General features: G+C 38.1%; 1 protein-coding gene across 1 annotated transcript in view; it reads right to left on the bottom strand.

Annotated features, from left to right (window-relative positions):
* The window catches only part of dpydb (dihydropyrimidine dehydrogenase b), a 67,680-nt gene extending 54,728 nt beyond the window's left edge, over nt 1-12,952 (bottom strand). The window contains exons 1-3 of the mRNA XM_030773264.1: nt 12,914-12,952; nt 5,914-6,024; nt 2,942-3,024 (exon numbers count right to left, since the gene is read on the bottom strand). Of these exons, the coding sequence (XP_030629124.1) occupies nt 2,942-3,024; nt 5,914-6,024; nt 12,914-12,952 (233 nt within the window). The remainder of the gene's footprint in view (nt 1-2,941; nt 3,025-5,913; nt 6,025-12,913) is intronic.
* Nucleotides 12,953-13,162: the final 210 nt, after the last annotated feature.

A 13,162-nucleotide genomic window follows, 5' to 3' on the forward strand; every position in this document is an offset into this window, starting at 1 on the left:
ATGACGAGACTGGCCTCTCACACACCAACTCTGTCATCTTAATTACTTAAACCATCTTAGATATGACCAATTAAGTCTGGCCATGAATCAAGAGGGTTCTCCATTCAAACTGGGTGCCAGGACAGCTGGGATGAAGGGACATTTTTAATGATCAATCCACCTTTATACACTAGTTCTCTGCCAAGGAGAGGAAGACAGAAAAAAAGAGACTTCAGTCAGGGGTGTGATGGAGCATGGAATAATAAGGAGAGTTACTCCTCATTAGAGCTCATGATTTTAACAGCGAATCATCTTACCTGACTCCAGTTTTCTGGGACATCAGGTTGACAGCAGACACCAAAGAAAATTTATGAGCTTTGAGTTACACACTTTCTTAATAAAACGAGTCAGAAAAAAATCTTTCTTTTTTTTTAATACCAGTGGGACTATTAGTGAAGTCCATTTCTGACAATATGTTAGACTATTTGTGAAGTCTGTCATAGACTGAAACTATGTTTAGAAAACTCACAGTTTGTGGATTTCCATGTTGAACACAACAGATGACAACAGGACCTATATATAATATCAGATCCACTCTCTGTCTCTCTCTCTCTCTCTCTCTCTCTCTCTGCCTCTCCCTTTCTCTCCCTCTTACTTCCTCTCTCTCACTGTCTCTCTCTCTCTCTCTTTCCCTCTGTCTGTCTGTCTGTCTCTCTCTTTCCCTCTGTCTGTCTGTCTCTCTCACTCTCTCTCTCTTTCTTTCTCTCTCTCCGTCAGATAAAAGACACTGACCTGATCCTGTGGTGAATATCACTGATGCAGGTTCAGTCTAGGGTGTTGTCAGGTCACGTTATTCAATGATCAACCTCTACTGCAGCTAAAGGGTAAGAATTGATTATCAATCCCTGAATGCTCCACTGAGAAATATTTTAGACACAGTAAGACATTGATATGACATCCTCATAAAATAAAGATGAACTTGGGCCTAAGATGCCGTCAACAAAGACAGAGAGAGAAGTTTATCACAACCCAATGAATCAGCTTTCAGTCATTTTACAGTACAAAAGTTCAAATAACATTTTCTCATTATTCTGTCTGTTTTTCATAAAAGCATATACTCAGTGATGGAACTTCATTTGTTTGATATTTCTCAACACTCACACCACGAATATCCTGACTTGAAGCAACTAAAAGCTTCCACAAGTGATACACAAAACTGTACTGATCGCTATTGGTTCACATTAGGACAAAATCTCATCAAAATCAAAATCTGGTTATACGAAGATGCCTTTCAAATATGCTCCACATACAGCATACAGCAGTTATTTTTTTCTCCTATTAGTGAAGTGACAGTGTAGTTGTTAATGAGAGATCAGCTCACTGACTAACCCCACATGAGTCACGGAGTGGAGAGTCTGAGCTGGAGGACTTCACAGCGCCCAGCGACGGGGGCCTGAGAAGCCAGCGGCCCCCCGGGAGGAGCACCAGAGAAAGCCACGCCACTTTGACTTTGATGTCAGATATTATTAGCGCTTAGAAAACCTGAATCTTTCATCAAATCTGCTGCTCAGCACGGCAGGGGAGTCCCGTTAAAAGAGGGATTAAAATCAGCCTCCACAATGCTCAGTGAATCTCTACCACTGCTTGAAACAGTTCTCTCTCTCTCTCTCTCTCTCTCTCTCCCTCAAACACATGCACACACACACACACACACACACACACACACACAGATACAGAGACACACACATACACACAAACATGTGCAAACACTCCTCCTCAGCAGAGTGTCTGTTACCTTTGGATTGCTTTCAGTACATTATACTGTGGATTGCAGGATATAATGATGCGATATATAATCACGCCCAGGAAACTGATGTTTTTGGTGCAGTGAGTATATAAATATTACACTCAAATGCCTTTTAGACATCATTCTAAAATCTGTCATATCTACAGTAGCATTCCCATCATTTCGTACATTTATATCTTCAACTACAAGAAACTAAGAGAAGCTTAAATACATTCTTAGAGTGGAGGCAAACTATACACTAAAAGCAGTTTTATTCAAAATATGTTGCCGGATGGCACTAAAACAGTAGTTTAGTTGTCATGCTCTAATTCAGGTTTTGAATCGGAAAAGTATCAAGAAGACTTTCCTGTAAGCACTCGTGATGATTTTGTCTTATAATGAAACTGATATTATATCGAAATTACATTGAAAAAGCACACATGACAGTTTAAATAACTCTTACGCTTGTTACTGGATTTTCATTCTTTTGTTCAGTCTTATATTAACTTACCTCATGAAATTTCCTGTTTTGCCTTTTAAAGCATTATATGAATTCATCCCTCATGCTTTATTGTACACTATTTTTGTGTCTATTTGCATAATTAACATAGACCATGTTCCTGACACATGGCTCTTCCATAAATTGTTTTGAATTTAGTCAAAATTATTTCACATGCCATAAATTACAGCAACTAAATAGTTTGCTTGTATACAAGCACGACAAACTCTTTATTTTAGCATTGTTTTAGTTTAGTTCTTGTGCTGTTTTTTTTAATGCAAAAAGTAAAGTTTGCTATAAAATCCCTGCCCATATTATGGTAAAGTATTCGGATACTGTCTTGGGATACCCATAAGCATTTTCAAGTAACAAATTAAACATTTACATTTCTCACTGTGCTGTGAGCCTTAACATTTCCTGCAGGGCTGAACAGACAAGACAAAACCCTGAGGGAGGCTTTCTCTCCAATAAATTAATCCCTCAGCAAAGCTGTCTGAATTGCTCCAAATTCATTTGTTCTCCCACTACTGAAGAATGACTTAACCCCAGTAACTCCAACCCAAAACTCCCTTCTCTCCCGATATTCCTACTTTTTTTTTTTTTTTTTTTGGAACAACCTCACACATAAAGTAAGTTTGACTCAATGCTTGGAACATTGCCATAGAGATTCTGCTTACCTCAATGCTTCCCGAAGAGCACCACGTTCGCTCAGGGTGGTGTGTTTGATGTCATCAAAGTTGTTCTCCAACTTCACACAGGTCTGAAAATCAATCATCAGATCTCTCAAATCTGACATGTCAAAGTCGAGCAAATTTTCAGCATGTGTGACACAGGAATTTTGTAAAAACTGTAAAAGCAATGACAAATCACAACTTGAATTCTCCTAGGATGAAAAAAATAAGGACCCCCCCCCCCCCCCTTTTGAAAAAGATAAGAATTTATAACAAGGTAGATTCATACAGAGATACAGCCTGCTGCGACTCTGCAGCATCAGTAACTGTTGCATCATATTCTATACAGGCCAGTAAGTAAAAAACATGTAAACACACTGGGAGATTATGTTGTTGAGTAAGGCCTAGTGTTCAGAGATGATCTCCTCCTTAGAGATTTATGAATTTCTATTCCAAATAGGGAGGATTAATTGGTGCCATTTGACACAGTAACACATCATGATTGACATTATCAGAAAAAGAGTCAAAGAGGATTTCTCCTGCGTTTCATGGGACGAAGTTCAATGTAAGCTTTTTTTCCCCTTCTTTGTTAATAACCTAATACAGTTTAGTCACAGACATTATAAAAACTGACTTAATCTGCTTAATGAAATTCAAAAGAAAATGACAGTTTGGTAAGACACCATTCATGAAGATATAGTCAGTGTGCTGGGAAGAAAACCATAGCAGATATCCAATTTTTCATGAGGGAGCCTGGCTGTTAGCTTTCAAGGAGAAGGAGAAAGGGGGTAGGCTTAGTGTTAGTCTCACATTAATAAAGCTCTCCACTCCCTAGTGATCTACACACAACAAAAGACCACTCGGGGTTCTTTTGTGTGATCACAACAAACAACTTCAATATCTGAATGCTGTCGCTGCTCGGAAGAATTTACAATGAAGCAAAATGTTACAAATGTTACACGATCAGAAATCTAACACTTTTGACAAATACAAATGTTAAAGATGTTCAAAATGTTAGAAAGGGGGAAATATTTCAATATGAGAGGTAACTTGTTGTGCCCTCATGAGACATAAGACATCAAGTTAGCAGCAGATAAAGACAATAGCCTGAGGACCCATTGCTAAATTCAGATTACAGCACCCTCATAACACCTTTACGCGCACTGTTTCAAAGATTTTTCGCCTTTACACACAATCTTTTGACGAACTTCTCAAAAAAAAACCCAAAACATATGAACATTGTTAAACACTGAACATTGTTTTTTTCTTATCATAATATCAGAATTCTAGGTATACTCTTATATTCTAATAAAACTCAGACAGGATCCACCTGACGACAGTGTCACAAGCAAACATATGCTACATCTATAGAGTAAGATGTGACCCTCAGCACAATAGCAGAGTTCTTCAGTGGCCTCTAATGGGAGCTTACACTGACTACATAAGCACACACCTGCTGTATTTAAGCTTATGGAGTCATTAAATCCTCACACCAGCCAGGATAAAACCAATTATCTTTTGTACCTTTGTATCCTTCTCAACACCTCATATAATCACTAAACTACAGTTTTAGACAGCACTGAAATGTAACACTTCTATAAAGGACTTGGTGGTTGGGGAGATGAAAGACTTACCTTACAGCATATGTCATAGGGAGCATGTTTAGTTATACTTCAAGGTTATTTTCATAATATTCTCTCTCTCTCTATATATATATATATACACACACACACACACACACACAGGTATATATACATACATATATATATATATACATACATACATATACATACATACATATATATGTGTGTGTGTGTGTGTATATGTGTGTGTGTGTGTATATATATATATATATATATATATATAGAAAGCGCATAATTGCCTGCAGAGACTCCAGTATGGTGTTGGCACTCGGCTGGGTTGTATAATATAATAGAATTACATTGAGGCATTGTTGCAACTCGGATAACTACTGACATTTTCACTTGAAATTATGTGTTGCATTTTTTTTTCTGCAAAGGATTAAGCTAATCCAACATCTTGGGACTTTATTATTATTAATTAGACAAAATGCCTTGTGCTGGGAATTGGCAGTATAATTTATGCAACTAATTAATATGCAGAGTCTGGAAACCAGATTTGGTTCTTAATCAAAAAACAATCATCACAGGACAGAAAAAAACTATTTAAAATGTACATTTGAATATGCTTATGAGGTTAGAGAATTATGGCTATATATGACCATAATGAGAGAAAATGTGCAATATTTAATACTTTTTGGGGTGGCATCTGCTTATGGTGCATTTTCATAATGTCTCATTCATGCACTTGCTGGAGCTCTATGATGATAGCTTATTCACTGAAAGGATTAATTCACTGAAAAGTGTAAGCAAAAGAGCTCTGGGAATCAGCATTTGAATCTATAGAGTAATTGGACAACCAGGATGGTGGAACTAATTCCAGAGCTGAATCCCCTCTTTTATTATTGCTCATTACAGTAATATAATCATCATCATTGGTCACATAATCACCATTATCATCAGGATAAACTTCATTGGAAAATGAACATAATCATTGTTTAAAGTACAAAAAATGTCTGCAGTGCTCTATATGAGGTCAGTAAGTCAATGACTCCTCGTGCCACAGGAAACATTATATAACACAGACAAGTCTCTTTAACGCAACAACTGGTTTTGTCACTTCTCTTTTGTCTGTTTTGTGAATTAGTGCTAATTTGTATAATTACATGAAATGTGTTTTTTTTTTAGTTCATTTTCTCACTTTTTCAGTTTTTTTCTTTGTTACATGAATTGTCTGAACTGTTTCCATCTGAAATGTTCTTGCTTTTCAGCTAGAATGACCTAGGCTATATATGTAGTAATTCAGTAAAAACCCCTCCATTGTGGTGTATGCCATTTATGATTGACAGTAAGATGCTATTACAATTCCTATGACTATCACTTAGTGTATGGACTTACGTCACAGCTCTTCTCAGGGTTTCTCTTCCAATGTTTCTTCTCCTTCTTCTTGAAGGCGGTGGAATGTGGAACAGCATAGCTCTTCACCCTTGGATTCAGCGCCAAGATACTCTGAGGAGCAAATACATGTCAGGAAAAGGGATTCAAAAAAAAAAAAAAAAAAATCAAGTAAATGTGCAAGAAACGCAGACCCTGTTTACACTGCAGCTAAACAGCTTATCTCAACAGATCCTCACCCTTGAAAGGCATATGTCTTATGTTTGGGTGAAGATCACGTAGGTGGTGCAAGATTTATGTTAGGGTTTTTTTGGTTTTTTTTCACGAAAGTATAACATTTCATACAAAAACTCTTCAATGAACTTGGTTTTAATTGGTTCAGGTCTTAGCGCTATGCTTCTCAAGGGAAAGAAGAACACCAAAAAAAAAAAAAGTCGGTTTCCCGACGCGCTGTGGTTAAAGACCAGCACGACACCCTGTATGTTATCAGCTCCAAAGACATGGGAGCTCTACAGGAGAGCAGATAGATTGTACGGAGCAAAAACATGAGGCGTGGATTACTAAAACATGTGAGACAGGACTGCTGAGAAATCAACAGTATTAGGGTGAGTGAAACAGCAGGACAAATGAAAACACAGTAAACTGTGAAATGAGAATGTGTGATGAGGATGATCATCTTGGTCTGGTCCAGGGGCCACCTTCATTTCGAATGCACGGAGAGCCTTCACGCTTGCCAGTCAAATTAGCCCAGCACACTCGAGTAGCTGAGGACAGCTACAGACGTGAGCTCTTTTAATGGCAAACACAATTAACGGCCAGTTTACTGAGGGAGAAGGGAACAAGAGAGAGAGGGAAGCAACGATTACGGACACACTAATACCAATTTCATGCTCTTCGTAGTGTAAAAGAATACCATGTCCACAGCCATTTCACTGTGCTGAAACACAATCCTTCCAAAGGGCAGAACAGGAGGCCAAAAGCAAATTGAAATAAGACACTTTGGCACTCCTCTAGCAGTGACATCATCGCAGCCACGCAGCCTGACCTTTTCACAGTGGAACACATGTTAAAGAACAGACCTGATACAACATACACATTTTAGGGTGGCCAAGCTTTTGATAGTTTTTGTTGTAGTTGTTGTTCTTGTTCTTCTTCTTCTTGGTTTTTTTTCTACATTTTCAAGTAGGACATGGGAAAGTAAGAGTAATCAAAAATGACATTGTGACACTAGTAAAAGATGTCTAATAAAAGAACAGGCCTATGTGAAGACTGCTTTGTTTGCCAAAATCTTGCTCTCAATAAATGGAAGAATAGCACTGAATATACATTTTTCATTTGAGGGAGTAGTAGTTTTTTTTTTTTCAGCTCAGTGCAGGAATGAATTATTGATGTGACTATTAGCATGTAACAGACATAAATCAGTGGGTTTTATCTGAAGGAAGAGCAGACAGGTTTGGGCAGAGACTGGATTTAGAAGTGTAAGAGAACCAATCCACCAGACTCTTGGTGTCACCTCAGCGTCTGAGATTCTATAATTACACATATGATGCGAAACACTTCACAAACCAACAATGCAGTCTTGGTAACTTTTATTTAACATCTTGCTCTAATATATGACAAAACCAAGGGAATTTGGCAAATTGACATTTCATGCATATGCCTCCACATTTTATTAATATTCACTTCACATTCACATTTACAATTATATATGACTTTTCAAATTGCACTTAGTTAAGCGAACATGTTTATGTTTAAACTATCAATCTTGTTTCATGTTTTCCCGAATAATTTTACAATGAATTTACGATTTGCTTATGGTTTGTTTTCTTAAACTTTGGCTAGCCTGCAACTAGCTATTGTACTTTATGTGTATAAATGTGCGGTGGACTTACATCAGCATTCAAACTCAATTTTGATCACTAAGTTGGTGATGTGATGAGGAGAGAAAGGACTCTTGTGGCACACACATAGTTTAGGCTTGTAAGCTTGTATATTATGCATTACTGTTTTTTTTGTTTGTTTTTTTTGACAAATAACTGAACTTATAATGCCTCACGCGTTGGAAAGTGAACATAGGTGTGGAACTGAAGGCTATGTCTTAGGTCTGCATGGTAACCAAATATACTCTTGTTTTGCAACCTAGACTCAGCGACTGAGTCTAGATTGCTGGAGCATGCAGGCCAGAGAATGAAAAGGTGTTTGCTGATGTTCATAGTATACGTGAGTGAGAACCTGGAACTGATGAGAAAGACGAGCCCGTTCCTGATGCATGGTCACCGTCAATAGGATTAAATACACATGCACACTATGAGCAATGCACTGTTCTTTTATCAAAAAATAATGACTTCAGAGCAAAGGGCTTCCTCTTGTAAGCAATGTCAAACAGTATCCACTTTGGCCAATGAGATCAATATTATGTAGGGAGAAAATGCCTCCATCTGTGCAATGTAATCAATATTTCACGTTAAGCCAGTGTGCAATTTTTAAACAAGGTCTAGTTAGAAGAGATAGAATATTTCGCATCCAAGGAGCTGTCAACAGAATTCAGATGCAGGTGAAAATACCTGGTCTCAGTTTTATAACAAAATAGAATTAACTACAATTGTTTATTCGACTAATGACATTTTTTCATAAACGAGATTATATTATGAATATCTATCAAGACATAGAGTCTGTAATGTTTTTATTCATTTATTTATTTATTTGTTTGTTTGTTTGTTTTGGTGAATTGTTAGAAAACTTTTACAGATACATTCTTAACTAGTATAAATCTTCTCAAAAAATGCCTTCAGTGTATGGGACAATAGTGAGTTTCTTTCCTCTCCCTTTGGTTGTCACTGTTTACAAAAAAGAAGAAAAACTGAGGATTATGGGTAGATCGAAATCACAACGGACTTCCACTCTAGACTAGGTGAATAAATAAATTACATTAAAACAGAGCCTTGCTTCAGAGGAGTCGACTGCCACAAGGGGTTCATCCAGTATTAGGAAAAGGATGCGTTGGTGTATCTGCTGTGTTTTCCTAAAGGAGCTCTGGAGGCAGACTTTATCACTCTCCACTGATCACACAGATCCACTGAGACAACAAATCAATACTGACTTCTTTTCCTGCTCAAGCAAGCAAAATCCACAAAGTAAAAAAAAAAAAAAGAAAGAAAAAAAAAATTACAGTGCATATCATCAAAAATTATGGTGCTGAAGAAAGTACCTCTGCAGATATCAGTTTTAAATGTAGATGAAAATCTGAAGCTGTACAATATTTATTATAATTTATATTAGATGCACATTAATCTGAACTAAAAATAAATAAATAATAAAAAAAAATCATCGGTCAACTTCATATAGCACTTGGCTTTTTTTTATGGTCTGTTACCTCATCTGCCTATTTGAAACACACATAGTTGATCAAAAAAAGGTTCAGATCTCTTATGTTATGTCTTGATTTCCTCATTATCCTTAACAGATTATCACATTCAAACTGGGATTGACTCCTCAGGTTCCACTTGGTCCAGAATTGACGACAAACCAAGCAGGAGCAAAGTGAATGCATACTACTTAAGTGCTTCACTGCTTCCCCATTAAGAATCAATAAGGTGTTGTACATAGTGTAATAAATTGCCTTGGCCTCCTCATAACGGACTAAGAACAAACAGAATTCACAAAAGACGCTGACTTTTGCGCAGCGGACCGATTGTGGGGAACTTTACCCCTTTCCATGAATCACTTCATCTCTCATCACACATCCTTTTCTGTGCCTCAGGCAGAGTACTCAAATATAGACTCCAGAGATTCTTGTCCAGCCGTTTGCCTGAAATCAATACAAGAATTGATCCTCTTTGAGCGAAAATGAAGCCACGGCAACCGGACAGTCTAGCATATGAGCCCAGAATATAATTTAGTTCTGTGACATAATAATGTAGGGCAATGTAGATCATTTCAAATCAACGCATTCCTGACAGAGTTAAACATATGATAAGAAAAAAAAAATCCAATTCAAATTTCAAAATCAGAACTAGATACCTTGCCCACATACATGTATATTGCCTCTTTTGAACGCATCCCATTGTTACTGACTGATGTATTGATCTGCTATGCATATGTGTGTGTGTGTGTGTGTGTGCTTGCATGCGTGTGTGTGTGTGTGTGTGCGTGTATAAATGTATGTATGTATGTGTATGTTTCTGGCCAGACATTCCTGCATTCACTGTGCCATGTCCAAAACTTTAAGCAGTGGCTACATAATAGCCAGGCTCCCAGCCATGTCTAGATTCAGGAGGAGCAAACAGGCAGACAGGAGATAAACAACTGAGCCTTATCTCAAACTGAGGGGTGGGAAATGGGAGGATAACAAGTTGGAAATACCACATGTTCTGTAAGGGGGGTGAGGGCATGAAGCAGTGAACCCTGCCAACAGACACAGAGGGCAGGAACACTGGAGTATTTGCCAAGAGATTACTCCATATTATTCACCTGTGACAGGGCCAATCATTAACTCAAAAGCACATGGGAAGGAAGGAAGGGACACCAAGTGATTACAGGTGAGACTGACACCTGCTGTTCCTGGGTCACTGCTGTCACGACAAGCTAACAGATTCAGAACAGCGCTTTGTTTCATTATGTCTCATTGTAATTTTTGTAAATATGCATCATTTGGATTGGTTTTACGTCAAAATTGGACCAAACAATGATGCCTTTCTCCATAGCAATTTACCTTTTGTCCATTAGCTTAGTAACAACAGAGTTACCATTCAAAGGACACCAGCGAAAATTCTAACTTTACATCAGGGATACTGTATAAGCAAATGTTTTACGTTTCTGTCAGCTAATAACCTCATCTCTTATCTCCTGGTCTCTTAAGTCAGTCTAACAGAGGGTAAACTTCTTTTCCAAGAACATGAAGTACTATGAAGTGGAAAATGCATATCCACTGTGTAAAGATAAAACCAGGTACTAGCTGTTGCCATGATATTGATCGAACAAAGTGTAATTTCACCTGACTAGGTAACATTTTACACAATCCTCTTACATCACTAAGTTATGCATAACAAATGTAAGTATGAATGTACCAAGAGGGAACAAGCTAGGCACAGTTAACACTGTCCATAATAAATTCTAAATGATTCCATGAAAATTAAGGAACAGGTTTATGCCACATGTCAATGATAACAACTCTAACTGGTACATCTCTGTGACATGATATGGATGTCTGTCACTTAATGAGGCTTTCATAACATTCATATTGCAATTTTGGCTTTCTGCTGACAATTTTCCATCATGGCATTTGACTCATTATCAGAGAGTGGTCATTGTTGGGTTCAGGGCCTTTCATAAAGAGCCCTAACCCTTTGTGTAAACGGCCACGTTAATCTCGTTTTTAACGAACACTGATGGCCATCCCGAAGGATTTTTAATGAATCCGTGAGCACACACAAAGGCGCACGTTTAGCGCTCGCGAAGAGCAGGATATTAAAATGAGACGTCTGACAGGACTGCCAAAATGAATGGCCAATTTAATTGCCCCGCGGACAGCCGTTATTATGACATTTAGTGAGGTATTTTCTGTGGCAGACAGGAGTCATTTAGACCACGTCTTAAGTGCACTTCGCACGCCAAGGTCACGTCGCCATCGCCATAACGCCCATGAATAGAAATGCTAATGAGTCTCGTCACTAACCGCTTCATTTTCTCTATGAAAGTCAGTGGCGATGTCCGCGCTATATCTAGCTTCACCTTACCTGAGCTCAGAGGACAATTTCAATGTGTGCGATGCATGTTCAAGCGTTAGAACAGTTTCATACGTTTGATTATATATACATAGCCTTCTTCTGAAGTATTGGTAGCGGGGCCTGCGCTAAAAGTGGGAGAAAGCATTACACAGTTGGAACTTGCGGCATAATTTGCATATTGCAACCAGATGTATTTTTTGGTCCGCTTCCAAAATGAAATTAAGAGACGTCTGCTTTAGTCCTATCATTTTCTATTAGTGTAGGCGGGAGCAAAGAAAAGCTTTAAAAGCTGACGTTTTGGCTGAAGCAACTTTACAGTTGTGCATATTAGACTTACCGAGAGATGAGGGCAAAAACATATCGGTAAATTATCAGGGACAAGACAGTCTTGCGAGGTGACTGTAAATGAACACTAAGGAAAACAGAGAGCAGTCACGTCGCTGTTACATACCATGTCTTATACAGTTACATCTCATGCTAAGGCCACATTCGTCAGTGACCCTAAATCACTAACCCAGAATGATGGGGATACAGAAAAGCACTGTCCATGGTTCTGAAATTTTGCCTGAATCGCAAACCTCTCTCTCTCTCTCTGCTTGGATATGAATAAAGAAAATGTAAGATATTGCAAGTAACAGTAACAGCTGAATACATATACTGTCCTAGAGGCTGATGTAAGTATGTCTGGACATGTCTTTTGAACGTTATTTTCATATGGCTCGTGAGCTATGTTGTGTAAATAACGTTTCTACTAAGAGTGGTGTCAAGGCAGTGTTAACAACTACCCAGATGAGAGCAGCAATGTAGAAAGACGTTCGTGACCCAATGTTGTTATATTATCATGATCTTTGGAAGTATTATCATACTGCTATTATGTCAAAAATTCAACACTACGATTATCTCAAAGTGCACGTAAAATGTATTAAAAATTCCCAGTATGTGGCCTGCATACTATGCGCAAAACAAAAGTGTACAAAGGAAGTCAGAACATGAAGAAAGGGGAAAAGACCGGAATCTGCGTTTTTTTCCAGCTCATAATCTTCTTAAAAGTCGATGTGAACTAACATTTGTGCATCTATACAATGGAAACAAAATGATTAACTTTCAACAGCGTGCGCCTTCCCACACAAATCACCCGGCATTTGAAAGAAAAAAAAAAAACCACGAAAGAGCACATGCGCAACACGGCAACACTAGTGAAAATCTAATTCGACCTAACTAAAGTCAGACTTTTTTAGACATATGAAAAATGAACTGACAATAAAAAAAGCTTTTACCTCTATATCCGGCAGGTCTTTACTCAGCAACGTAGCCATGTCCCTGTTATAAGATATGCGTCGTTCTATGCGTCGTTTTAAATTGTTCAAAACTGTAGCCTAATAGTAGAGGTAAAGCGATACTAATCCTCTCCACACTAGAGGACTGGGTCTTGGTCGGCACCGAGAATGTCTATAGTGAGACCATCTAAAAGTCGAGACCATTCCATTTTCAAACAAAGCTTTTCATACCTATCTGTGCAGAAATTA

Source organism: Chanos chanos, chromosome 5 (genome assembly GCF_902362185.1).
Source record: "Chanos chanos chromosome 5, fChaCha1.1, whole genome shotgun sequence".
In the NCBI taxonomy this organism is placed as follows: Eukaryota; Metazoa; Chordata; class Actinopteri; order Gonorynchiformes; family Chanidae; genus Chanos; species Chanos chanos.